General features: G+C 45.0%; 1 protein-coding gene across 5 annotated transcripts in view; it reads left to right on the plus strand.

The window, feature by feature from the left end:
• CENPK (centromere protein K) overlaps positions 1-27,892 on the plus strand; it is an 87,348-nt gene that overhangs the window by 47,651 nt on the left and 11,805 nt on the right. For all 5 annotated transcript variants that reach the window (XM_089779376.1, XM_006117003.5, XM_089779375.1 and 2 more), the window contains 5 exons: positions 11,143-11,215; positions 21,043-21,089; positions 24,293-24,375; positions 24,511-24,609; positions 24,887-25,022. In XM_089779376.1, coding sequence (XP_089635502.1) covers positions 11,143-11,215; positions 21,043-21,089; positions 24,293-24,375; positions 24,511-24,609; positions 24,887-25,022 — 438 coding nt within the window. The remainder of the gene's footprint in view (positions 1-11,142; positions 11,216-21,042; positions 21,090-24,292; positions 24,376-24,510; positions 24,610-24,886; positions 25,023-27,892) is intronic.

Raw genomic sequence — 27,892 nt, forward strand, 5'->3', positions numbered from 1 at the left:
CAGTTTTCAGAAATCTAAAAGTATGTCATAAGGAGGAGGGAAAAAACTTGTTCATCTTGGACTCTAGGGATAGAACAAGAAGAAATGGGCTTAAACTGCAGCAAGGGAGGTTCAGGTTGGACATTAGGAAAAAGTTCTTAACTGTCAGGGTAGTCAAACACTGGAATAAATTGCCCAGGGAGGTTGTGGAATCCCCATCTCTGGCCACCTGCATTCTGCTACAAAGACCTTTTACATCTGCACTTGAAAGGGAATCCTCTGAACTGTCATTCATGTTAAAATTCGACACTTACCAACAAGGACTTAACAAGTCTTTGAACTTTCTCACCCATTACCAAGACAGTTTCCCCAATTATCACCTGTAATACCATTAACTCACAAACATCCCACTCTCCCTACCTTTAATATCAGCAATTCACAGACACTTACCTTCCTTCCTCCCCCTTCCCACCCCCCTGCATCCCCCTTCTGTTCTGCAATGTGATTTGTCCTTTTCATATTTGTTCATTTTTTTAAATTGTATCCTTTGGTGTATATATGGTTGTGACTACTTTCTTCCACTATTTGATCTGAGGAAGTGGGTCTGGCCCACGAAAGCTCGTCATCTAATAAACCATCTTGTTAGTCTTTAAAGTGCTACATTGTCCTGCATTTTGCTTCTATAATAATCATTATCCGTTTCTGTTGATGAGGAGGCATCCTTGTTTTCACCTTTGTTCACAGATGATATGCAAAAACTGGGGCAAAGAGACAGAGGCTTAGAGAGTTGGTGACAAATGTTGCTATAAGTTAAAAGCAGGCTGGAGGAGTTTACGCCAATCTGTCAAACAAGTGAGTGCTAACAGGGAGTTTAGAGAGGGAGTTCTCCAGTTTGAATTCTAGAAGCTTCTACTGATTGGCTGAGCCTTGGTAGGGGGAGGGGCTTTCAGGCACTCCAGGGCTTTATAAGGCAGTGGGCAAGCGACGAAGGAGCTTGCGAACAGGACAGCAGTGATGGATGGTGATGGGTCTGCTGCTGTCACCTGCACAGCGTGTGCCATGTTTGTCTTCCTCCCGGAAGAAAGAACAGATTTCATCTGCACGAAGTGCAAACTGGTAGACATTTTGGAAGAAAAAATTAGAGGACTGGAGGCCCAAGTGTTGACCCTACGCTTGATCAGGATGAAGACTTTCTCGATAGAAGGCAACGTTTAATCCTTCAAGCACGACAGGCAGAGGAGCCAGAAAGGGCAGTACGTGACCAAGAAGAGAACTGGCAGCATGTAACTTCTAGAAGGGGAAAAAGGCCAACATGGGAATACCCCGATGATATAGAGGTAAGTAATCGCTTTCAGGCTCTCTCGACAGGCTCTGCAGTGCTGAAAGCTGTGGAAGGGACGTCACAAGGAAGGAAGCAGAAGGGAACACCATCTACTGGAAGGCATGGGATGCGTAGTCCTGGGGATGGGGGTTCCATGGCCACCACCCCGAAAAGAAAACGATGGGTGGTAGTGGTCGGGGACTCCCTCCTAAGAGGGACTGAGCCATCCCTCTGCCGTCCGGACTTGGAATCACGAGAGGTGTGCTGCTTACCGGGAGCTCAAATTCAGGATGTCACTGAGAGGTTTACCAAGCTGATCAAACCTTCGGATTGCTACCCCTTCCTGCTTCTCCACGTGGGAACTAATGATACGGCCAAGAATAACCCTGAGCGGGTTACTGCAGATTACGTAGCACTTGGAAGAACGATCCAAGAATTCGGAGCACAAGTGGTGTTCTCGTCCATCCTCCCTGTTGAAGGGAAAGGACTGGGCAGGGATCGTCGAATTGAGGACGTAAATGCGTGGTTGCGCAGGTAGTGTCACAGAGAGGGCTTTGGTTTCTTCGACCATGGGATTCTGTTCCAGGCGCAAGGATTGTTAGGAAGAGATGGGATCCACCTAATGAAGAGAGGAAGGAGCATCTTCGCAGGCAGGCTTGCAAACCTAGTGAGGAGGGCTTTAAACTAGGTTCGTCGGGGGACGGTGACCAAAACCCTGAAGGGAGTGGGAAAGTCAGATACCGGGAAGAAATGCATAGAGCAAGGAGCAAGAAAGGAGGACCCCAGTTTTGAATGGAGAAGATAGGGCAATCAACTGGTTACCTGAAGTTCTTGTACACTAATGGGAGAAGATTGGGCAACAAACAGGAAGAACTGGAGGCCCTGGTCCAGACCAAGAAATATGATTTAATTGGGATAACAGAGACTTGGTGGGATGACTCGCATGACTGGAGCGCTGTGATGGAGGGGTATAGACTGTTCAGGAACAACAGGCAGGGGAGAAAAGGAGGAGGAGTTGCACTTTATGTAAGAGAGCACTACGATTGCTCTGAACTCCAGTATAAAGAGGGAGAAAAACCTGTTGAAAGTTTATGGGTTAGGTTTAAAGGAGCAAACAACAGCAGTGATGTTGTGGTTGGTGTCTGCTACAGGCCACGGAATCAGGTGGATGAGGTAGATGAGGCTTTCTTCGGACAACTGAGCGAAGCTTCCAGATAGCAGGCCCTGGTTCTCGTGGGGGACTTTAATCACCCTGACATCTGTTGGGAAACCAATACGGCAGTACACAGGCAATCCAGGAAGTTTTTGGAGAATGTTGGGGATAACTTCTTGACACAGGTGCTGAAGGATCCGGCCAGGGGCCGTGCGCAGCTTGACCTTCTGCTTACAAAGAGGGAGGAACTTATAGGGGAAGTGGAGGTGGTTGACAACCTGGGAGGCAGTGATCATGAGATGGTAGATTTCAGGATTCTGACCAAAGGAAGAAAAGAGAGTAGTAAAATACACACCTTGGACTTCAAACAAGCAGATTTTGACTCCCTCAGAGATCTGATGGGCAGAGTCCCCTGGGATGCTAACATGAAGGGGAAAGGAGTCCAGGACAGCTGGCAGTATTTTAAAGAAGCCTTTTTGAAGGCACAGAAAGAAACCATCCCGACGCATAGCAAGAGAGGCAAACATGGTAGGAGACCGGATTGGCTTACAGGGGAAATCCTTGGTGAACTTAAGCACAAAAAGTAAGGTTACAAAAAGTGGAAACCTGGACAAATGACTAGGGAGGAGTTTAAATGTATAGCTCGAGAATGCCGGGGGGTTATCAGGAAGGTGAAAGCGCAAATGGAGTTGCGATTGGCTGAGGATATGAAGGATAACAAGAAAGGTTTCTACAGGCATGTTAACAAGAAGAAGGTGATCAGAGAGGGTGTGCGGCCCGTAATGGATGAAGGAGGTAACCTAGTGACAGATGATGTGGGGAAAGCTGAAGTACTCAATGCTTTCTTTGCCTCTATTCACGGACAAGGTTGGCTCCTGGACTTCTGCGCTAAGTGACGCAAGATGGGATGAAGATGGACAGCCCTTGGTGGGTAAAGAACAGGTTAGGAACTATTTAGAAAAGCTAAATGTACACAAATCCATGGGTCCGGACTTAATGCACCCGAGGGTACTGAGGGAGTTGGCAAATGTCATCGAGGAGCCTTTGGCTATTATCTTTGAAAAGTCGTGGAGATCGGGAGAAATCCCAGATGATTGGAAAAAGGCAAATGTAGTGCCCATCTTCAAAAAAGGGAAGAAGGACGATACAGGGAACTATAGGCCGGTCAGTCTTACCTCGGTTCCTGGAAAAATCATGGAAGGGATCCTTAAGGAATCCATTTTGAGGCATTTGCATGAGAGGAAAGTGATTAGGAATAGTCAGCATGGATTCACAAAGGGGAAGTAGTGCCTGACCAATCTGATTAGCTTCTATGATGAGGTAACTGGCTCGGTGGACGTGGGAAAGTCAGTGGATGTTATATACCTTGACTTTAGCAAGGCTTTTGATACTGTCTCCCACGATATTCTTGCCAGCTTGGTTAACCAAGTTAAGGGAATGTGGATTTGATAAATGGACGGTAAGATGGATAGAAAGATGGCTAGAAGGCCGGGCCCAGCAAGTAGTGATCAACGGTTCGATGTCAGGATGGCAGTCGGTTTCTAGCGGAGTGCCCCAAGGTTCAGTTCTAGGACCGGTTTTGTTCAATATCTTTATTAATGACCTGGATGAGGGGATGGATTGCACCCTCAGCAAGTTTGTGGATGACACTAAGCTGGGGGGAGAGGTAGATACGCGTAAGGGCAGAGATAGGGACCAGAGTGACTTAGACAAATTGGAGGATTGGGCCACTAGAAATCTGATGTGGTTCAACAAGGACAAGTGTAGAGTCCTGCTCTTGGGACGGAAGAATCCTAAACATAGTTACAAGCTGGGGGCCAACCAGTTAAGTAGTAGTTCTGCAGAAAAGGACCTCGGGGTTACAGTGGATGAGAAGCTGGATATGAGTCAACAGTGTGCCCTTGTAGCCAAGAAGGCTAATGGCATATTAGGTTGCATTAAGAGGAGCATTGCCAGCAGATCCAGACATGTCATTATTCCCCTTTATTCGGCATTGGTAAAGCCACATCTGGAGTATTGTGTCCAGTTCTGGGCCCCCCACTACAAAAAGGATGCGGATGCATTGGAGAGGGTCCAGCGGAGGGCAACCAAAATGATTAGGGGGCTGGAATGCATGACTTATGAGGAGAGGCTGAGGGAGTTGAGTCTGTTTAGTCTGCAGAAGCGAAGAGTGAGGGGGGATTTGATAGCAGCCTTCAACTTCCTGAAGGGAGGTTCCAAAGAGGATGGAGAGAGGCTGTTCCTAGTAGTGACAGATGGCAAAACAAGGAGCAGTAGTCTCAAGTTGTGGTGGGAGAGGTCCAGGTAGGATATTAGGAAAAACTATTTCACTAGGAGGGTGGTGAAGCTCTGGAATGGGTTACCTAGGGAAGTAGTGTAGTCTCCATCCCTAGAGGTATTTAAGTCTCTGCTTGACAAAGCCCTGGCCAGGTTGATTTATATGAGATTGGTCCTGCCTAGAGCAGGGGGCTGGATTTGATGACCTTCTGGTGTCTCTTCCAGTTCTATGATTCTATGATAAGGGAATGGTTTGATAAGATAACATGATCTTGGTAACTAATTGACCATTCATTATCAGTGGGAAATAGGTTAATGGAGGGATGATAGGAGTTACTATAGAGAACTTTCTGGGTGTCTGGCTGGTGAGACTTGCCCACATGCTCAGGGTTTAGCTGATCGCCATATTTGGGGTCGGGAAGGAAATTTCCTCCAGGGTAGATTGGCAGAGGCCCTGGAATTTTTTCACCTTCCTCTGTAGCATGGGGCATAGATCACAGCTGGAGGGTTCTCTGCATCTTGGGGCCTTCAAAGTATTTGAAGGCTTCAATATCTGAGATATAGGTGAGAGGATTATTCTAAGAGGGGTGGGTGAGATTCTGTGGCCTGCACTGTGCAGGGGGTCAGACTAGATGATCATAATGGTCCCTTCTGACCTTAAAGTCTATGAGTGTAGAAACACCTCAGTTAACCAGTTTATCACCCTATCTTCTCCATGCGAACTAGGGGTCCTTCTTTCTTGCTCGTTCCTCTTTGTATTTCTTCCCGGTACCCTACTTTCCCACTCCCCTCAAGGTTTTGGTCACCGTCCCCCAACTAATCTAGTTTAAAGCCCTCCTCACTAGGTTTACAAGCCTGCCTACGAAGATGCTCCTTCCTCTCTTGGTTAGGTGGATCCCATCTCTTCCTAACAATCCTTGCGCCCGGAACAGAGTCCCATGGTCGAAGAAACCAAAGCCCTCTCTGCGATACCACCTGCGCAACCACGCATTTACTTCCTTAGTAAAGCAGAAAGGTTTTCTGTACCATTAATAAATAAAATACTCGAGTATAAGCCGACCCGAATATAAGCCGAGGCACCTAATTTTACCACAAAGAACTGGGAAAAAATATTGACTCGAGTATAAGCCTAGGGTAGGAAATGAGGCAGCTACTGGTAAATGTAAAAAATGAAGATAGATACCAATAAAATTACATGAATATTTATTTCAAAGAAAAACAATAACAAATACTGTTATTGCTTTCTTCTGCTCTTGACACAACCTTAAGTTTTAAACCAGCTTCGTATGACCTGCGTTTTTGTTTTGGTCCAGGATTAGAAGTACCGATATTGCGATCCATTTCTAACAGGATAAAAAAAAGAATTTTTAGGATGGGGGGGCGCCAGGCCCCGTCTCTCCTTTTTGACCCCTCTTACTTCTCATAAGCCCCACTCCTTATAGAATCCACCCACTCCATCCCCTGTATTCCACATATTGTGTAAGGAGAATATAGCTCAGCGTCATAAGTGGGGTATATTGCAGCCAGTAACACAGTATGCAGCCAGTACACAGGTATTGTGGCCATTACACAGATATTGTAGCTAGAACACAGGCATTGTAGCCAGAACACAGGTATGATTTAGCAAGAACACAGGCATAGATGTACTGTATGAATAATATTTTAGCTTTTTTTTTAAATGTTGCCTTGACATACATTTTAAGCAGCCACAACCCATAGCTCTTTTCCTCAGGTGTCCCGGCTTCCTAGCTGTTTTCGTGTTTTTAGCTGAGGGAAACTTGCAGATGGCAACTCCCTCTCCACATATACCATTCCCCCTACACAGAGGATAAAATATTTCCACAATCCCTGGGCAGATCCTGCTTTCCATAAGGATTTTATCCTTTCCATTCAGGCCCCTTACCTTATCTCTTCTCTTCAGCCTGCGCCGAGCCGCGCTTCTGCCTCCGGACCTGCCCCCTGCCCACAGCACAGTGACAAGCCAATCACTGGCAGTCACTGTGCAGCCAACAAGCCTATGTATGTGCGCTGTTCATCACACATACATAGAGCTTTCAGACCTCAGAAATTGACACGAGATACTTTGATGATGAATTTACAGCGCAGTCCGTAACAATAACACCTCCTGACAGATACGACAACCTGGATGCCTTAGAACCTGACCAGCGTACTCACTTTCCTCAGTTCTCGAGACGCTGACTCAAGTATAAGCCAAGGGGGGCATTTTTCAGCACAAAAAATGTGCTGAAAAACTCGGCTTATACTCGAGTATATACGGTATTTTAAAAATATTTTTTGTTTCATCTTTATCTCATCCTTTTTTAATTTCTATTTTTGTGTATGTTTTATAATGTACATAATATATCAGTACAGTAGTACATGTATATAATTTATAAATAAATAAATATACATATATTGGAGGTTCATGCTGAAATTTTTTTTACTGATAGGGGTGCGCGATCACAAAAGTTTGGAGACCACTGGTCTAGGTAATATGGACTCTGCGTAGTGCCTGGTATGAGCCACTCTGTTTCAAGGATATTTTTTCTGTTTTGAGACAAAATTGATCATCTTAGGGGTGTGCTGTCTGTTTCTTTGGTAACATACCATAAGAATGGCCATACTGAGCCAGACCAATGGAATATCTAGCTCAGTACCCTGTATTCCAGTATCCTGTCTTCCAGCAGTGGCCAACACCAGGGACTTGAGAGAGAATGAACAGGACAGGCAATCATCAAGTGATCCATCCCCTGTCATCTACCACCAGCTTCTGGCAGTATGAGGAAGTACTTCCTTTTTTTGTTTTGTTAGATGGGGTGACCGGAACTGCACATAGTATTCAAGATGTGGGCGTTCCATGGATATATATAGTGGCATTATGTTAATATCTGTTTTATTATCAGCTCCTTTCCTAATGGTTCTTAAGATTTTAGCTTTTTTTGACTACTGCTGCACAGACAGTGGGTGTTTTCAGAGAACTAGCCACAATGACTCCAAGATTTTTCTTGTGTGTTAATAGCTAAGTTAGACCCCATAACTTTGTGTTTATAGTCATAATTATATTTTCCAATGTGCAATGCTTTTCATTTATCAAAAATTCATCTGCCATTTTGTTGCCCAGTCATCTAATTTTGTGAGATCCCTTCGTAAATCATTGCAATCGATTTTGGACTTAACTACCTTGAATAATTTTGTATTGTCTGCAGATTTTGACATCTCAGAGTTTATTCTCTTTTCCGGATAATTTAGGAATATGTTCAACAATTCTAGTTCCAGTACAAGCCCTTAGAGGAGGCTACTATGTACTTCTCACTTCTGAAAACTAATGATTTAGTCCTACTCTTTTTCTATCTTTGAACCAGTTGCTGATTCATGATAGGACTTTATCTCTTATCCCACGATTTAGTGATGGGTGAAAGACTAACCAGAAGGTTGGGGGAGGGATAGCTCAGTGGTTTGAGCATTGACCTACTAAATCCAGGGTTGTGAGTTCAATTCTTGAGGGGGTCATTTGGGGCAAATCTGTCAGGGATGGTACTTGGTCTTGCCATGAAGGCAGGGGACTGGACTCGATGACCTCTCAAAGTCCCTTCCAGTTATGTGAGATAGGTATATTGCCACATATATATACATATACAAAAGGTAGTGGATTCAACTGAGATAATTCCCAGCAGGAGGTCCCCTTTGGTGAGGCTTTCTGAAATTCCAGCTACACTGTATTCACTGTATGACTCTTGTTCATATGTTTGTTGACCTTCTCAAAGAATTCTAATAGATTGGTGAGGTCCTACACAATATGTTTCCACCAGTGAGAGACCTAACTCCAGCATGAGACTTAATCTTAGTGCTGAGAGCAATAACAGGGAAAGCTTTTGAACTTCTTGCCTCCTGGTCACTGCTTCACCTCTCAGTGAATGTTTCCTTTCTTGTGGAAATTATGTCAGCACATAGGGTGGATGAATTAAGGGCCCTCATGATGGGCCCTCCTTATATTATCTTTCATAAAGAAAAAGTAATCCTCTGTGCACACCTGAAATTCCTACTGAAAGTACTTCCCACGTTCCATTGCAGCAAAACAGTTTACATACTGTCTTATTTCCTAAATTTCATAAGGACATCAGAGAAGCAGCCTTGCATGCTTTAGATGTCTGCAGGGCAATTCTCTTTTACCTACAACCCACAAAACCCTTCTATAGATCTCCAGACCTCTTCATTTCAACCACAGAGAGGTCTCTGGGTTTACCTATTTCAAAACACAGACTATCGAGATGGATCTCAGGATGCATAAATCTGGTGTAGAGAATATTCCAGTAAGAACCCCCAGCGGCCATTCAGGCTCATTCCACAAAAGCAATGGTGGCATCCATGGCATTCCTCCAGGGCATACCAATTGAGAAAATCTGCAGAGCTGCCACCTGGGCTTTGGCACATATATTCACCAACCACTATGCCACCCAGACTATTCTGCTTCCGATACTTAGTTACAGAGAGTACTTTTCGGCCAAACTGATTCAGGTCTCCTGGCACCCTCCACTAAACACGATTACTGCTTTGTAATCGCCTAAGGTGGAGCACTCACAGGGATACCCTTCGAAGAAGAAGGGAAAGTTACTCATCTGGTGCAGTAACTGGAGTTCTTTGAGATGGTTGTCCCTGTGGGTGCTCCACCTTAGGTGTCTGAGTACCTCTGAGCTTCTAATCTGAGACTTTAGGTAGCAATGCCCATGATTAGAAGTGTAGTGGAGCTCAGACTCCAGAAGTAGAGCACCTACAGGGACAACCATCTTGAAGAACTCCAATTACTGCCCCAGGTGAGTAACTTTCTCTTACTGTATATGGTCCTGGTGTCCACGTTTGAAAAGGAATGTTGATAAAATTGAGAAAGTACAAAAAGTAGCCACACAAATTATTCAAGGCTTTGGAAAGTACTTTTCTGTGAGAGATATAAAGAGCTCAGTCAGTTTAGTTTATCAAATGAAAGCTTGAGAGGTGACTTAATTAGTGTATACATACATCACAAGAAGAAAATATCAATTGCTAGAAGTACCTTCTCTAGTAGAGGTTGGCTGGAAGATGAAGTTAGTCAAATTTAAATGTTAACAATGAGAGTGATTAACTTTAGGAAGCAAGTGCCAAAGGAATTGGCGGATTGTCCAACTCCTGTTGTAATCAAATCAAGTCTTGATTTGTCTTTCTGGAAGATATGCTTTAGCCAGCCACAAGTTAAGCTTTAGTTCAGTGGTTGGGAACCTTTTTTGGGTTGGAGGTTGCTGACCCATGTACAAATCTGTCAGGGACCACACACAAGTAAGTGGAAAACAAAAACAAACAAAAAAAACCTCTAATTGATGTTGCCCCAGACTGAGAAGGAGAAAGACACTCCTCACATTCTCCTTTCACCAGTGCCTAGAAGATCTTGTATGCTCCAGCTCCATGATGGGGGGGCTGAAGTGCCAGAGCAGGCTCCCCAATACTGGGAATCCAGTCAAGCCAGGGGTGGCCTTAGTTTCCCCACCCCTGCTTTAGTTAAAAAGAAGTTATTAGATTCAATACAAGGTTAACTTGATAAAATCAATAGTTTGTGATACACAGGAGGTCAGATTATATGATATAATGGTCTCTGCTGACCTTAAATTCTGTCAATCTGCACGGGCAGTTAGCAGGAGATTCTGGGCTTTTCTTGTCTAGGTTGTAACAGCCCAGAGTTGTCACTTTTTGGGGCATGCTAGAGCATCTCACTTTTCTTCACTGTTCATGAGGAAAAGAGGAGTTATTTATGCGTAGGTGTGGGACTGGGATGTAGGCATCAGAAGAGCCAGAAGCTGGGAGCCCTGCCTAGCGGGGTTTTGAGGCATCTCGGTAGGGGAGCTGTAGCTGCCTAGCTGGCAGGCAAGGTGGGGTCAGCTGCAGGCAGCCAGGGCCAGTGGTAGGGTGACCATCCAGGGCTGGAAGCATAACCTGCATCAGGCTAGGGAGCGGGTGGCAGAAGACCTCCCCTGGTCAGGCAAATCCCCTCCTTCATGACTGGTCAGGTACTGAGGGTGCTGGATCAGGCAGGTCCAACCTGTACAATATTGATCAGTGTCAGTTATACTTAAGTTTTCACTGCTGTGTTGGTCTGGTGGAATTTACAGGTCTTAGTATATTTTTTAAACATTGTCAAGGGAGCCCAGAGCAATTGGACATTTTATTCTCTATAAATCTAAAGAATTAACTTCCATGTAGGTGTTGTACATCAACAAATAGACTGTAAGAAATGGTGATTCTAAAAACTAGTAAAATGTGCTCCATTGTATCTTCCAGATTCTTTCTCGTGGAATATTAAATCAATGTTACCATGTACTGTCTCAAATACAGTTCATCACATTTTAAGAATTAGTTTTTAAATACTCATTTTCTTCTTGTTTTACAGCTTTCATTGTTAATGATGCGAGTGAAGGCTCTAACAGCAGAGTATAATCAGTGGCAGAAACGAAGTCCTGAGAGTAAGGATTTTTATTAATATTGTTATAGCCTTTGTTTAAAAACAAAGTTTATATGATTATCTTGAATTTATAACATGATACATCCAAGCATCCGAGTGATTAGGTGGGTGTGCATATATTTATCTATGTATATAAAGAGAGAGAGAATATGTTTATGTTGCATGCATCATCATCTGTAGGTGCCTTGCAGAAATTAACTGCTACTTACAGTAGTGTCCTTCCACTTCCGTCTCTGTGCTTTCTTCCTTGTAGCACTGACAGCACCTTTTGAAATGAATGAGGCAGTTTTCAATTTAGAGCACCTGTTTCTCTTTCTGAGACCATATTTACAGTACCACTTACATCAGCAAAGTTTGTTGCTTAAGGGTGTGAAAAAACACATCCCTGAGTAGTATAAATAGTAATTGCATAGTGCTGTGTCAATGGGATAGCTTTTTCCTGTCAAAACAGAGCAGTTACATGAGCTCTTACAGTGGCTGCATTAGTACAGCTGTGCCATTGTAATCGCTCTAGTGTAAACATACCTAACACTGCCTTTACTGGAATGGGATTTTTAGGTTTTCAGCTCTCCTAAAATATCAGACCAGCAAAGATGTAATATTCCAGGAGGCTAACTGTAGGCCTCTATAGCAAAACTGCAGCCCTGAAGTCTAGCCCCTCACCTCAGGGGCAAGCCACAGTCTATATTGTTCACACTTCAGCTCTGCAAGGTACATGGTGCAAGGAAGAAACGATGGACCCAGGTCTGCCCATTACTGTGGGCCCTGATCCAGGGACCCTCATTCTGCCCTCCTTTACTTCCCTTAATTACTTGTGTTTCCTGGGCCAATTCCCTGTGGCTCTTGCACCTTCTTGGCCCCTGTATCAAGGCCTCAGCCTGGCTGGTATCAGACTAGAATTTCCCTCTTTCTGCTCCTCTAAGACTGCCCAGCACTGCTCTGCTCCTGACTGGCCATCGCTAGCTGCACCCTGAGCAGTTGGGTTTGGGCAGGCTCCCTCCAGCCTGCTTTTAACCCTTTTGTTGCCAAAGCAGAGCAGCCACACTACAGGCGCAGAGTGGGAGATATTCTGCAAGAGTGAAGGACATAGACTCTTTGAGTGTTCATAGGTAATGTGGCAAAGTTCTGTCTGTGCCCCATGGATCTTGTGCTTCTGGTGGATAGTATTTTGCCTCAGAGGCTCACTGTGACACATGACCTCTTTCTCTTTACTAGAGGCAGGGTCCACAGCCTACTGAGCCATATTCATCACAGGCTAGTTCACAGTTTTGAAGCAAAAACCCCACTGTAGTCTTGGTCTCCCTTCTTAGGGGCAGATTTGGTGATGGCATGGGAGAGTTTAGGGGGTAACCACGGCCTGCCCACTACTCCAGGTTCTGGCCCAGAAATCATAAGACAGTGGCAACAGACAGTCTGGCAGCTTTTTCCCTGGGCCACTTCCCCAAACAATTCATCCCAGTACCTTTCTTCTAGTACCTGCTAATCAGTCCTCAGCTCCTGCACCCACTGTTCTTCTACACCACACTTTCTCCTTCCAGTCCTTCACTCTTTTTCTTTCCCATTCCTTACCTAGGGGGAAACCTTTTAAAGCAGCTCCATGTGCCTTAATTGGCTGAAGTGTCTACTTAGCCTGTACTTCCAGCAAGCTGTAATTGCCCCCGGGGAGCTGCCTGATTATGCTGCACTAGGCTCAGCCCTGTTTACTCAGGAAAGAGAAAACTGTTTATCTAGGCTCCAGCATGTCTTCCTTCCATTAGTGTGTGGCAGCCAGCCTGGTCTGGGTCTGTCACAATAACCAGTACCTTGAAACCAGTACCCAGTGCTGGATTCAGACAATCTAAATATAAGGCAAAACAACAGGTGGATACAGACCAATGCAGAAGAACAGGGAAGCAATGAGACTGTTTTACATTGATGGTAAACAGTGGTCACGGTATATCAACAACCTAACTGTCTCTTTCTAAACATACTGCTTCCCCCCGCCCCCCCAATATATAAAATTTCCATAACAGAAAACATTAGTACAAGTTTCACTGCCAAAAACCAGCCCACTCTGGTTCAGTAAATCCGTGATCCAGTAGGACCATGGATGATTCTTGACCGGAGAGTCTGTGAGCCTAAGGGCAGCAGGGCCAACTGGGACCAGAATTCCCTAGCAGCTCATAGCGAGCTGGGTCCAAGCCTCCCAGAGAGCCATTGGTAGCTGGGCAAGCAGCCCACCTAAGGTGGCGGAGTGAGGCTGGGGTTATAGCCTGCCTATATCAGGCGGTGGGCTTGGGGGCCGGTAGTGGAGGGGGACCTCCCTTGTTCTGGCAAATTCTCTATTTGGGACCGGTCAGGTCCTGATGGTACTATACCAGGGAGGTCCAACCTGTAGTTTGTATTATCTGGGAACCTGTCTCTAGCAGTGATCAGTTCCAGATGCTTCAGAGAAAGGGCATACCAAAATTAGACCAATTGTACCGAATTATGCAGCGTTACCCTGTAGGGGAATATTTCTTGTTGGCCACTGCTTATGATCAGCATGTCCTGTAACATAAAGTTTGCAAGCACTTTCGATGTTTATTCTAGCTGATGCTGATGTTTTTGTTACTATAAATGTTTAATCATTTTTAAAACCTTAAGCTACTTGTGTTACAAAAAATAGATTATTGTTGCATTAAATATTTTTAGCATTATACTTGAGCATATCCGTTACATATGTTAATTTTATGGTACAGAAATGTTGTGTATATAATATAAAAATAACTTTAAAAAAATCACTCCTGTGACATCTTAGAGACTGACAATGTTTTTAGGTCATGAACTTTTGAGAGTAAAATCCACTTCATCAGATGAGTTGAAGTAGAAATTACAGAGTCCAGGGTATATTTTAACAGCAAAAACAGTTTCCTGTCAATTATAGGATCATGCTAATTAAGCAAATTAAGTCAGGCTGGATGTGTTTCATTCACAGCATGTGATGTGGAAATGCGAATATCAAAGGTGGGGAAATTTCCTTTGTACAGGTTGAGCCTCTATGGTCTGGGGATCATGGATATTGCAGGACCAGAGAGCCCCAGTCACAGAGGATGCCAGCGTGAGCTCTGTCAGCTGGAGCAGGGCCAGCAGCTGGGAGCGAGGGAGGCATTGGAGCTCTTACACAGCTGGAGGGAGGCCAGCCCAGAGAAAAGCTCTGCTGGTTGGGAAAGGTAGTCCTGACGGCTGGGGCATGGAGTCCTGCTGCAGCCGTGGTGAGGCCAGGCATGCGCAGAGCCCCTCTGGCTGGGGGTACAGAGCAGAACCCTGCTGGCTGGAGCTGGTCTGGCGTCTCAGAGAGGAGCCTGGCCAAGGGTATGTAGGGCCAACTGCTCATAGAGGAGCCCCACCAGAAGGTTTGGGGGGCAACAGAACCCAGTATGCGGTCTTGGGGCAGCACACTGACTGGGTCCATGGCCAGGTGGGGAGCCTTGGAAAAAGCCTGAGGCCAAACCTCCCCTTGTCCAGCAAATTCCCTAGTTCGGGACCATTCAGGCCCCAAAGATTCTGGACCAGAGAGATCCAACCTGTTGTGCGTTAACCAGTTAAAATCTTTCTTCAAGCCTAAGTTGATATTGTTGAACTTGTAAATGAACTCCAGTTCAGATTTCTCCCTCTGTAAGCAGATAATAAAATTATTTTGTAGGAGAATGGCTACTTTTAAATCCATCATTGAATGTCCGGGGAGGTTAAAATGCTCCCCTACGGGTTTATGTGTGTTACCATTCCTGATGTCTGATTTGTGTCCATTTATCCTTTGAAGCAGAGACTGACCATTTTGGCCAATGTAGATAGGAGAGAGGCATTGTTAGTGCTTGATGGCTTATACCACATTAATCTGTGTGAAGGTGTATGAGCCCCTGATATGGTTTAGAGAGACAAGGAGGGTGAGGTAAAATTACTTCACTCTCAGTCTCTTCAGTATCCTGGAATAAGGATGTTAAATTTAGATTAATTGACTATTTGATTAGTTGATAAGGGCACCTCCGCCTTTGAAAGGTAGCAAGAGCCCTGCTGGCTCACCTACATTTCAAAAGCAGGGACCGCGGGGTCAGCAGAGGACTGCTTGAGTCACCCACTGGCCCTGAATTCCTCATATGCACTTTACTTTTGAAATGTAGCAAAAGTCCCACTGCGCCAGTTCCCCGCTGCACACCCCTCCCCCGCTGGAGCTGGAGGGAATTGGCTTTTAAAGCGGCTCCCCCCAGAACCAGCTCCTGCTCCCCCCTTACTGCCTCTCTCTGATAGAAGCGAAATAGGCTTATCAGTCAACTAGTCACTTACATCCCTATACTGGAACCAACACCGTTACATCTGTACTGTATGCCCCATGTAAATAACTTATCTTTTTACAGTATCAGAGGGGTAGCCGTGTTAGTCTGAATCTGCAAAAGCGGCGAGGAGTCCTGTGGCACCTTATAGACTAACCAAAGTGTTGGAGCATAAGCTTTCGTGGGCAAAAACCCACTTCGTCAGCTGACATGCATCTGACGAAGTGGGTCTTTGCCCACGAAAGCTTATGCTCCAACACTTTGGTTAGTCTATAACAGTGGTCCCCAACCATTTGAGATTGCCGGGCCCCCGGGGCCCCCCGCATAGCCATGTGCCCAGGGCCAGCTCTCCCCCCGCCAAGCGCCGCGCGCCTGGGGCCGGCGCTCACCTTCCCCAAGCGCCACGCGTCCGGGGCCGGAGCTCTCCCCCCCCCCCCCCCCCAAGCGCCGTGCGCCCGGCGCCCCCTGCAAGCACCCCGCGCCCAGAGCGTGGGTGGCCAATCCGCGGCGCTCCCGGGGCCGGCGCTCACCGTGCTCCATGTGCCTGGGGCCAAGCCAGCCCCAAGCACTTGGCGGGCGCATACAAATGCCCCCGCGGGTGCCATGGCGCCCGCGGGCACCGTGTTGGGGACCACGGGTCTATAAGGTGCTACAGGACTCCTCGCCACTTTTATCTTTTTACAGTCTTGGCTTTCCCATGTTACTTATTCTCTTGTAAGCCACTTCATTGGAGAATGGGAGGTGGGAGTTAATTTTAAGTGCTCTCATAAGATTGTGGCCGTTATATGAGAATGAACTGCCGTGCTTTAATTATTCTGTGTCCATCTGGAACTTAGTGTACATATACCTCATTGAGAGAAAGCAAAAAGATGCTTCATTATTTGAAAACACTGTCTGAATGATGCTAAATATGGGATAGGAATATTAGTTGAATTGCCACAACTTAATATTACAACCTGAATGTCAGGATGTCTTGTACCCAGCTGTATATTTTTTGTAATAGCCAGTACAATTACTATAATTGAGTCTGTCAGCATTTCCATTATAAACCTTTCTGTTGGGGGTTATAACTTGGCAGTTCCAAATTTCATTGGGTACAGTCTTGGCATACAGGCTTGAATCCACAATGCAAATTTTCATTTTAGCAATACTGTTTAGTCTCTTGTTCTTTCTTGGATTCAGATACTCTATGTATAGCTCTAGATACGCTTAATCAGCTAAATTACAACTTTTTAACAAGCAGTTGGCACTTATAGTAGATTTGAATTTTTCTCATTGCAAAATAAAAATTAACCACATTTTAAAGTTTATAAAACATGTGGTCTACGTATAGTACTTTTTTGTGTGCATAGAACCAATATTGTGCCAGATTTCTATCACTTGAATAGGAGTTTCCATACAAAGGCTTGCATAGTAATGATTCCTTGTGTTGCTAACATCTGGTAGTATTTTGCATTGCAATCATGCTACACATTGGCGTGCTATTCCATTTGTTACCTCCAGGCTTGATTTAAAATATATATATATATATATATATATATATATATATATATATATATATATATATATATATATGTTTTCTATGTAGGAATAAAACCACATATGAGAAAAAGGTTCTTATTAATACAAGATTAATCTGTATATATGTCTGATTAAAATCGCCTTTAGCATATTACCCCCCATTATTCCATGCAGAGCACTATCTCCCCATTGAATAGACATCAATTCAAGATCTCTGTCCTGTTATTCAGAGGGCTCCAAGAGATAGGCCCTTACTACTGAAGAGATTCCCTCTCCTTCTACAATCACATCCTATAATAGTCATAGTGCAGGAGACAGAATTTACTGCATGTGGACTTTTGAATTTCTCTTCGGCAGGAGCATAGGCGTGTGCAGCACATTTCATTAGGGTGTGCACCCAAAGAATTTTTGTAAAATGTACTTTGACCCCCCATTAGCCACGCCCCTGAACCCTTGGCCCCCATTAGCCACGCCCCTGAACCCTTGGCCCCCATTAGCCACGCCCCTGGAGGTAACCCTCTCTGGGCAAGATGGGCACATGACCAAAAGTAAAAAGTGTTATGTGACCCCCGACCTCCCACCCCCAAGGACTTTTCCCACCATCCTCTTACCAATAGGGATTAGTTTGGCCCCCACCAACCCCCCCATGCAAATATCCTGCAATTGCATTCATTCAATGTGTGGCGCATTAATTCGGCGGTAGAGAGGCTGGGGGAGGGAGGAGAGAGAGTGTTCCCTCTAAGAGTTTCCTCCCATGAGCAGAATAAATTTTGTGTTGTGCACCAGTACTGAATTCATGTGGCTTGTTTGGATGTGCCATTGTGGCACCCAAGTTATTAATAAATATCTACCTTTCCCCTCTGCTGCCATGTCTCCTCCCCTTGCTCCATCAACTCCCCTGGTGCCTGCTGCCCCCCAATCCCTCACCCTCCTCTGCTGCCCTGACTCCTGCCCTTCTCACTGCCCTCAGCCTTCCTGAGACCTGTAGCGCCTCCACCAGCCCTTCTTTCCCCCCTGTGCCCACTCCTCCAGTAGCCCCACTCTGATTATGTGATCTGCTCCTCATCCCCTCATCTAACACCTCCCTTGCCTCTCTCCTCTGGTGCTGGTCCCTCCCCTGCAGGTGTCTGCCCTTCTGCTTCACATCCAGAATCCCCTGGCACCTACACCTTCCCTTACCCCTGCACCCTCCTGGTGCCTCCCCCTTCCCTCACTGCTCCTGCCCTCTTTGCCCTTTTTTCCCTGACGCCCATCCCCTCACCACTCTCTGCCCCCATTCCCCTCATGCCCCAGTGCCCTCACACATGACTTGCTCCAACCCCACTTTCCTCATGCCTACCCCTTCTGTCAAGCCTTCTCCCAGCACCTCCCTCTCCAATCCACAATGCCCTTACCCTCTCCTATTCCAGCATCACCGTGTCCCCCCTCCCCTCCTGCCCTTTTCCTCATTGTCTCCACTTCGCCCCCTAGCATTTGTGTCTCCTCTACCCTGTCCCTTTGGTGCCTTCCCTTTTCTTCCCCCTCCCCCTCCGTACAAGCCCCTTCCACCCCTTCTCCTTTCTTCCTTTTCCACCCTCCCCCACCGCAAAAGCCCCTTCCTCTTCCACCCCTTCCTCTTATTCCCCCCCGCCCTTACCTTCAGCTTCTGCCTTACAGCTTGCAGGGCTGGTGTCAGAGCCAGCTCAAGCTGCAGGGCTAGGGAGGGGCACCCCCCGGGGCACCGCACGGTGCTGTAGGGTGGGGCTGGGATGCCCTCAGGGTGCCGTGTGGTGTTGTAGGGCAGGGCCTGGGCAGCAAAAATGGCTCGGGCCGCCGTCTGTAGTCGGGCCCCAGCTGCTCTTGGAGTTGGGAGCTGGGTTTTAAAGTTCCCGGCGTTTCCCCTCTCACCTGTTGCATGCGCTCTCTCTGCCCCACAGTGCCCAGTAGATGGCTGCGGGAAATTTAAAGTGAGGGTCTTCGGCGCTCCATCACAAATCCTCTTCCTCCAGCAGCTGCTAGCCGGCCCCAGACATTAGGGTGTGCCTGGGCACACCTGGCACACCCCGTGCACATGCCTATGTGCAGGAGATTGTTACTTACATTTTTTAATATTTGGTGGAGACTCAGACAATAGAATTAAAGGAGAATTATAAATACTGAGGTAGAAATGCTCAAAGTTGAAGGAAGGGGTAGAAAACAAGTTAATTGAATGGACTGAAGTGGATAATTCAAGATTGAAAGGATTTCTGATCTACACAAAGTATAGTAAATTTGTTGGCTTTTTTGGTTGGGCGGGGGATTCTTCATATCAAATGTAGTTGACTGGAACTTGGGCTGTTGGAAGGTAAGAGCAGAACACTAACTAAATAGATTCTACATTTGAGACATTTTCATGTCATTGTCGTCATGAAATATAGCCATGATGATGTTTAAAGTCATTGTACAAGCCTCCAATAGCACTTCAACATCAGTTTAATTCAGGGATGCTTTACTTTTCCTTTAAGGTAGGGGGTATATAGCTAGACAGATTTTACTTCTGTCTTACACGCTCATAATTTTTTATCTGACTTTTTATCACACTTTAAACACACTTTGGTGCAGCAGTCTTCCTGTTTCGATATCAGATCATATTATGATCACTGGTGAGATCACTGCTTCACAGTTTATTTAATATTCATCGAGGTTTAACCAAACGTTTATTTAAAATAGGATTATTTTATTGATTATATTCAGATTTATTTTTGCTAGTGGAACTATACATTTTATCTTTTGATAAAAAGAAAGTTTTGTCATAATACAGGCAGTCCCCGGGTTACATGGATCCGACTTACATCGGATCCCTACTTACAAACAGGGTGAGGCAACCCCGCACTAGCTGCTTTTCCCCCTAGCAGACCAGGGAGACACGAAGCAAGCGCCCCCCTCCAGCAGACCAGGGAGACGTGGAGCGGCTTTTCTCAGCAGACACCTCAGCTTGAGAATAAAGGACTGAGGGAAGTGAGGAGTGGGAGAATAAAACTGAGCTCTGGAGAAATGTTTGGCTAGAGTTTCCCCTACAATATGTACCAGTTCCGACTTACATACAAATTCAACTTAAGAACAAACCTACAGTCCCTATCTTGTACGTCACCCGGGGACTGCCTGTAATTGTTTGTTAGAATGAGATTATGGATCTTGATGTCCAAATTTTGACATTACAAATATAACGCTATTAAACTTCTATGGCAGGTTCAATTTCTCTCATTACATAAAATGTTGCAAATGTATGCTTTAGTTTTTCAAAATCCATGTTTTTATTCACATATTAGCAGAGCAGGGAGGATGATGGCACACCTAATCAACTCTTCAAATTTCCCAAAGGGACTACAAGATCTCTTCCTGTGACAGCAATCCACTCTCTCCATAATTTAATCCATTTAAAAAAAATGATGTCCAATTACTTTTTCTTTCTGTTGAACAGACTGAAGCTTTGAGCCTCTTTCAGAATGAAGGGTGACTTTGTTAGTGCAAACATAAACTAAAGCTGTAAATTCAGATGATTTTGGAGATGAGCATTATGAATGACTTCAGACTATGCGGATTGAGCACTTGTAGAAATTTCTCCTTTTTTACAAAAGGGAGGGGCTTCCCATGTTCTGTTAATTACTTCAGTTTCTCTTATTCTTAAAAAAAGACTTAAGATCACGAGACAGAAAGTTGTTTTACACAAATACCTTGGATTTAAAATGTTCTGCAAAAACTTTGGCTTGTAGGCTAGAGGAAATTCCTCCATACTTATTGATCAGACAAGTTTTATTAAAATTGGAATTCAGTTTGAAATTTATAGTGTAATGGATGCAGTTTGAACCACAGAGGAAATCAATATTAAAATAATATTTTCCTCAACGCAGATTACACATTTGATAGGACCAGCCTTTTGAGATTTAACTTTGTCCAAGTGATTATGTTAATGGTTTATCTGCCTCAAATGTTAGACCTGTGTATTTTACTAAATTTGTTACGATGTTTAAATTTTAAAAAAATCTGTTTTATTTTTCAGTAATCTCTACCAATCCAGATGTTCTGGTAACATTAGGAAAGGAGGAGGTAAGTGTCTTAGTTCATTAGTTGGAAGTAACTTCATACAAGTATATTTTTTAGAATTTTCTTTTCATATAATTGGCTAGCCATAATAAAGTATGTGTATTTGAGAACTTAATTTTTTAATTTGCTTTTCCTGATTTGTCATAAATACTGAATATTTTTAGGTGTAGTCAAAATGATACATTTTTACCAGAATTTATATGCTTAAGATAAGATTTTAAAAATTAAAATGCGGTGCAGAAGAGGCAGTACTCTTATTTCTAGAGTTCTGTAGGAATAATATATGCAAATATCTATTTGAGCGCTTCCAGACTGGGGGAAAAGGACATATGAAGAATGTGTTAGTGGTAGCATTTAAATATATTGGTTGGACGTTGGTATGTAACATTAGCTGGGAATATTCTTGTGGCTATAACCTTGAAATGAATAGTTATGCTTTGGCTAATACATAAAGACACATTTAGATTATATGAGTTTTGTTAAAAATAACTTATGCTGCACCAAACTTTTTGGTTTGGTTACCTTCCAGCAACTTTCCTCTGCGTTGTATCAGTCAGGTCAGGGAACCAAATTACCTATATAAATGCTCTTTTAACAAAAAGATTGGCTATGTATTTTCCTTTTAGTGAATATCTTCTCCACTATATGTTTGGATTGACATTCCATTTTGTGGTTAGTTTAGATGAAGGATACAATATTTCTCATAAATCCTGTGTATATGAAACCCTTCTCCTAAGAAATATTTTTAGTATTTCATTTGTATTTGTTGTTGAGATAAACTTAAATTTTATTTTATAATTACATAATAAAGGGACTGATGGGGAAGGTCATGAGGCCATGGGGCCAGGACTAGATGCCTTTAAAAGAGAGGCAGGTGCAGTCAGCTCAGGGGAAGCAGCAGGATTGCTAAACAGAAGACTTCTGGGATCACTCCTGGAGTCACTAGAGGAACTCTCATCTAGGAGATCTTTACCCTAACCCCACAGGGGTTGAAGGCCTGCAAAGGGTAAGGACTTCTGTAAGGAGGGAGGGCAAAACACAGCTCAGAGACCAGATCTGGCCTGCCATGCTGCCAGATCTGGCTTGCAGGAGCCTCTGCCACACTCCTTGCCTTCCTCGCCCCTGCACATGCTTAGGGCAACTCTCTAAATGCTGCGAGCCCTGGAGGGAGGGAGAGGCTTTGTGCACGGTGCCTGCCTTCAGCAAAATCTTGCTATTCCCTTTGGCTGGTTTCAGGCAAATGGGAGCTGCCTGTTTGCAGGATAGGCAGCTTGTGAAGTACCCAACCCTCCTTCAGGCTCACAGTGTATAGAGCCACACATGACCCTTTCAGCTAGTGCAGGTGCATGGAAGGCAGCCCCTACCTCCCCATAACCCTCTGTCCCCTTTCTGCACCCCTACCACATATAACCCAAAACATCTGCACCCCAGTATGTCTCTCCTCCAGGTACAAATCCCCCTCAGACCTTGCATCCCAGTCACCTACCCCTGATCACAGCCCAAATCCCTGCACTCTCTCCTTCACCACTGTGTCCAGATCATGTGCCCCCTCCTACATCCCACTCTCCCACCCCAACTCACAACCCCCTCCTTCACGCATTCCTTCCCATATATCCCCTTCTCCGTCTCAAACTCTTCCCCAAGTGATCTTCTGTACCTAACCGCATCCCAGATGCCACTCCTCCTCCAGTAATACCATGGAAGAGTGCATCCCTTCACCACTCAGTAAATTCTTGGAATGCCCCTCCCATAAAAAATGATTTCCCACCTCTGAACTAGGGCCTGTGCCAGAACATCCCAGTTCAAGTAACTGGGTGTGATCAGGTTCTTCCACCATCTGGGAGACAAACCTCAAAGAACTCCTGTACAGGGACAAAAGGCATCATATATAGTAGCCCAATGTCTGTGACTATGTAACACAGTAGCGTTACGAGTTGCCTCTGGGGGGGCGCTGGAGTTCTGCGGTGCTGGAGTTCTGTTGCCTCTGGAGTTCTGCGCCGCTCAGCTGGGCTGCCGTGGGGGAGCAAGTGGCACAAGCGGCCATTTGGGCCCCGCACTCCCCATGTAGCCCAGGGACCGCAGGGGTCAAACGGCCACTTGCGCTGCTTGCTTCCCCATGGCAGCCCGGCTGAGCAGCGCAGAATTCAGCCTAGCACCACAGCGGAAGGGGAACAGGGGAGGGGTGGTGACGTACATGGCCAGGCCCCGCCCCCTGGGCATGTACGTCACTGCCCTGCCCCCCATCGCCTCCCACCATGGTGCTCTGCTGAGTTCTGCGCCACTCAGATGGGCCGCCGCAGGGGAGCCCAAACAGCCGTTTGCTCCCGTGGGGCAGCCTGGCTGAGTGGCGCAGAACTCAGCCGAACTGGGGGAGGTGAAGGGGGACGGGGCGGTGACGTACATGCCTGGGGGCGGGGCCTAGATGAGTGTGCATCCCCAATGGAGACAGAGGAGAGTGGAGAGAGAGTGAGAGGCAGGAGGGGGAGAAGAGAGAGAGACAGAGAGGGAGGCAGAAGGCGGAGGAGAGCTGAGAGAGAGGGGGGGAGCCAGTAGGAGAAGGGGGGGAGAGAGAGAGACACTGGAGGCTCAGGAGAGAAGATGGAAGTGGAGAGACCTGAAAATCCCATCTTATGACGGGCTAATTGGCTAGTCTAAATATAGCATGTCGTGTAAAGCTCCAAGCCTACTAAGGGAGCCACATCAGTCTCAAAAAGGGACAGAGCACATCTTAATGTTAGTCTTCAGCGAACCAGGTTTCTACTAAGGACCTAAGCCAATAAGGTGTTGGGTATTGTCCACTCCTATGTGGAGTGGAAGGCACTCAGCCTCTGACAGAATCAAGCACTAAATTTCTTTACTGAGAAATAGCCTAAAGTGAGCCAAACTGTCTTATTACTTGTACCATTTTCATATGCAAGATATGGCTATCTCATTCATTGTCAGTTTGGTTAGTAAGAGTAAATCACCCTTTATTTGTGATGTTCTCACTTTTGAGTGCCATAATGGTTGCTCTTGCCAACTATTAGTTTCTTAATATACTATTATGTGAGATATGGGTTGTTACTGATTTATCTGTCAAGTTAATTTTGGCTCCCTCTACTGTAGTATCTGAATGATGCCACAACAGCACAGTCAGGTGTGGTTTTACATAGCACTCATAGAATTGCATTTCTCGATAATATACATTTCAGTTTCCCTTTTTGTAGTTGCAGAAAGTAGACCATGATCTTGAAATGGTTCTGTCTACAGTTCAGTCAAAGACTAGAAAGCTGAAGGAAGACATGAAAAGGTATAAAGTGAATTTAGTGTATGAATCCCATATGATTTTGATAGCAAATCAAGTGAGTTTTATTGTTTTAGTAGGCCTGAAAATTTCCAATTATCCATTGTTCCCTCTCACTTTTCCCTACTTTCATGTTCAAAGAGAACAGCAGTGGTTGGATGAGCAGCAACAACTGGTAGATGCTCTTGATGTAACACATGAAGAAATGAAAAATCAGGTGGTACAGTTTTCTGAAAAAAGGTATTTACAGTGCTTTTTCAGCAAAAAAAAAAGGTAAAGGATTAAATATTAGTATGACCAACAGATTTTTAAAAAAGCTAATACTGTTTGATAACTTTGGTAAAGATCAAATAAGCAAGTAATAAAATGCACTTGAAATCTACGTTGCAAATATTTTACAGGATGTACTTGCACTGTGATATTTGGATTATTGATGCCAATATTATAATAGCAACAGAACCTTTTTATTGAATTACATGTCACATCAGTTAAAATTTATTTTTACATTGGTTTTTAGAGCATTTCAGGAATTGAAAAGTAAAATGATGAAAATAAGGGCATATAAAGAAGAGCTCTTGAGTGCTTTGGGGGAGTTTCTAGAAGAACATTTTCCTCTCCCAGAGGAAGATGAAAATGCTAAAAAGAAGAAAAAAGTAAGATTTATTTAAAATTATCACATTTGAAAGGTTTTTATTAAAATTTTCTTGATTTTTATATAGTTTTAAAATCACAGTGCTGGAAAGTTAGAAAACCTATTTAAATCATACATGTAGTGTTAATACAATTATGCAAGGCACCGGTGAGATCTGACCTGGAATACTGTGTGCAGTTCTGGTTTTCCACATTTAATAAATTTGATTTCAAACTGGAATATGTGCAGAGAAATGTTACTAGGATGTTCAGAGGAATGGAAAATCTACCATATGAGAGGAGACCTTGGTTTGTTTAGCCAATCCAAATGAAGGCTGAGGGGAGAGATCATTGCTCTGTATAAATACAACAGAAGGATAAATACCAGGAAGGGAGAAGAGTTATTTAACTTACAGTGTTGACATGAGAGTAGATGTATATAAAGTCACCATCAATAAATTCAGGCTCAAAAGGGATCAATCAGTGAGGCAAAAAAGGCTAACTGGCTTCAGCAAAGAACTTGATAAGTTAAGGAATAGATGGTACAATGAGACTGCTTGCAGTTTGGTATATGGCTGATCTGTGGCTACTAGTAGCAAATATCCTCAATAGCTGGTGAAGGGATAGTGGATGACGAGAGCTCTTAGTTACTATAGAGCAGGGCTGGGAAGATGTGGCCCGAGGGCCGGATCCAGTCCGCCTAACACTTTGATCAGGTCCGTGAGCTACATCTGACTGCTTTCTATTTTTATCCTGCTGCCCATGCAACTGAATTTCTAGGTGGTGGCTCAGGCAATAGGATACTATTTAAATAGCTCACAGTCACAATGCTACCTCAGCAGGGGCCAGAGCTGTGAACCCTTTAAATAGCTGAAGCAATCCTGGCGGCTCCTGGGCAATGCAGTAGCAGTGGGACCAGGATCTGCATGTCCTTATCAGTGTTTTTAAGTCAAAGCCTTGGGCCCCAGACAACTCTGGGGAGAGGCTAGTCCCCAACTCCAGTCCATCTGCCCCAGGCTCCATCCCTGCGATGTGTATAGTCTATAGCATTAACCTATAAGCTTTTGCTTATTGATTAATCAGTTAATCAACTACACTGTTACATCTGTAGTACTGACTTCGGCCAGTGCCTGCTTTTGGAAGGTCCCTTAGAGGTGAATAGGAGAGCATTAAAACAACACCCAGAAGAAGGTGCCATAGACAAATAACTAGATATGCATATGATGACTCTCTGCATGAGAGTGAAGACAATATACATCTAAGGCAGCAGTTCCCAACCTTTTCCAGATGGGGACCCATTTTGACAATTCAGGAAGACTTGGTGACCCAGGGCAATTAAAAAATGGGGGCGGGAGGGCAGAGCCACTTGGGGAGACACTTGGCAACCCTTTTGAAATGTAATGGCAACCCATATTTGGGTCCTGACCCATAGGTTGGGAAACCCTGATCTAAGGCATCTTGCAGTCAACATGGGAGCATTGATCCAGCTCCAACCCTCCCCCACCTAATTAATCTGGCCAGCAATTAGGTGGAAAAACTGTTAGTAAAAACATTCATTCATTCATGCTTAAATTTGACACCTTATGTATGATTTTAAACAAAGACTCTAATTATCTTGCTCATTACAAAGATGGCTTCCCCAATCACCCCTATGTCATTACCTCACAGACACTAACCTTCCCCCCCTCACGTCCCCTCTATTCTAAAATTTGATTTGTCAATTTCACATGCGTTCATTTTTTTTATTGTATCACTTTGATATATATGGTTGTGACGATTTTCTTCCACATATTGATCTGAGGAAGTGGGTCTGGCCCATGAAAGCTCATCACCTAATAAACCATCTTGTTAGTCTTTAAAGAGCTACTTAGTTCTGTCTTTTTTTTTTTGGTAAAAACAAGACATGGTAGGTGTGTGCGTGTATGTGCTGTATTACATGCATCTAAGTGTTGACTGCTATATGTGTGTATTACCAAAAAATGTTTCATTTTGCCTTTTCCCCTGAAAAGATCCCATTCAGTACTTTTAAGTACAGCACAGCCATCCCTGCCCCAGAGCCAGCCCCCCCCAGTACCCCGTATCCCAATGCACTCACCCCTCCCCCTGAGCCAGCCCCCCCACAGTGCTCCCCATCCCAATACGCTCACCTCACCCCTGCACCAAAGCCAGCCCCCCCCATGCACTCACCCCTCTTCCCCCAGAGCAAGGCACCCCCAGTGCCAGGAGCAACCCCCCAATCAAATCCTCCTCCTCCTCCTCCCCCTCCCACCCCGGAGAGCCAGGCACCGGAGGAACGGGGCTGGGTAAGGAAACCTTACCTTTAAAACCATTGCTCCTCCCACCCAACTTGGCTGCTTCAGCTTGGAGTAGAGAGCCAGTAGCATGTAGTCAGCAGCTCCCGGGTCTCGGTTGAAAGCATCACGTGGCCCAGAACAGCGTGCGCTCTAGTCCCACCCCAGCTCGGTGCCTCCCTAACATGGTGCCTGGGGGTAACTGTCTCCCTCTTCCCCCCTTCGCTACGTCTCTGGTCCCTGGCCCCGATCCTGGGGCAGATCCTGGGGCAGAGCATCTGGCCGCAGAAAGGGCTGGTGCCACCCTGCCTCCTGTTGTGGCATGGATAGGAGGAGAGGCCATGGTCCAGGTGCAACAGCCAGCGGGGAGTTGGTAAGCATAGCGAGCAGGGAGTGCAGCCCCCTAGTTTTGATGGCCACTTTGCTTAAAAGTGATTTAATTCGTAATATCAATTAACTTTGTAACATCACAGAACGGGAGACTAATTTAAGAAAGTGAAAGCATTACACACTGCTGGCCTACTAAAAATAAAGTCAAATCTGTTGTTTTTTTTTAATTTGCAAATATAAAAGCTTCTTTAAAAGTAATACTTGAACTAATA

This window comes from Pelodiscus sinensis, chromosome 6 (genome assembly GCF_052426305.1).
Source record: "Pelodiscus sinensis isolate ZL-2025 chromosome 6, ASM5242630v1, whole genome shotgun sequence".
Lineage (NCBI taxonomy): Eukaryota > Metazoa > Chordata > Testudines > Trionychidae > Pelodiscus > Pelodiscus sinensis.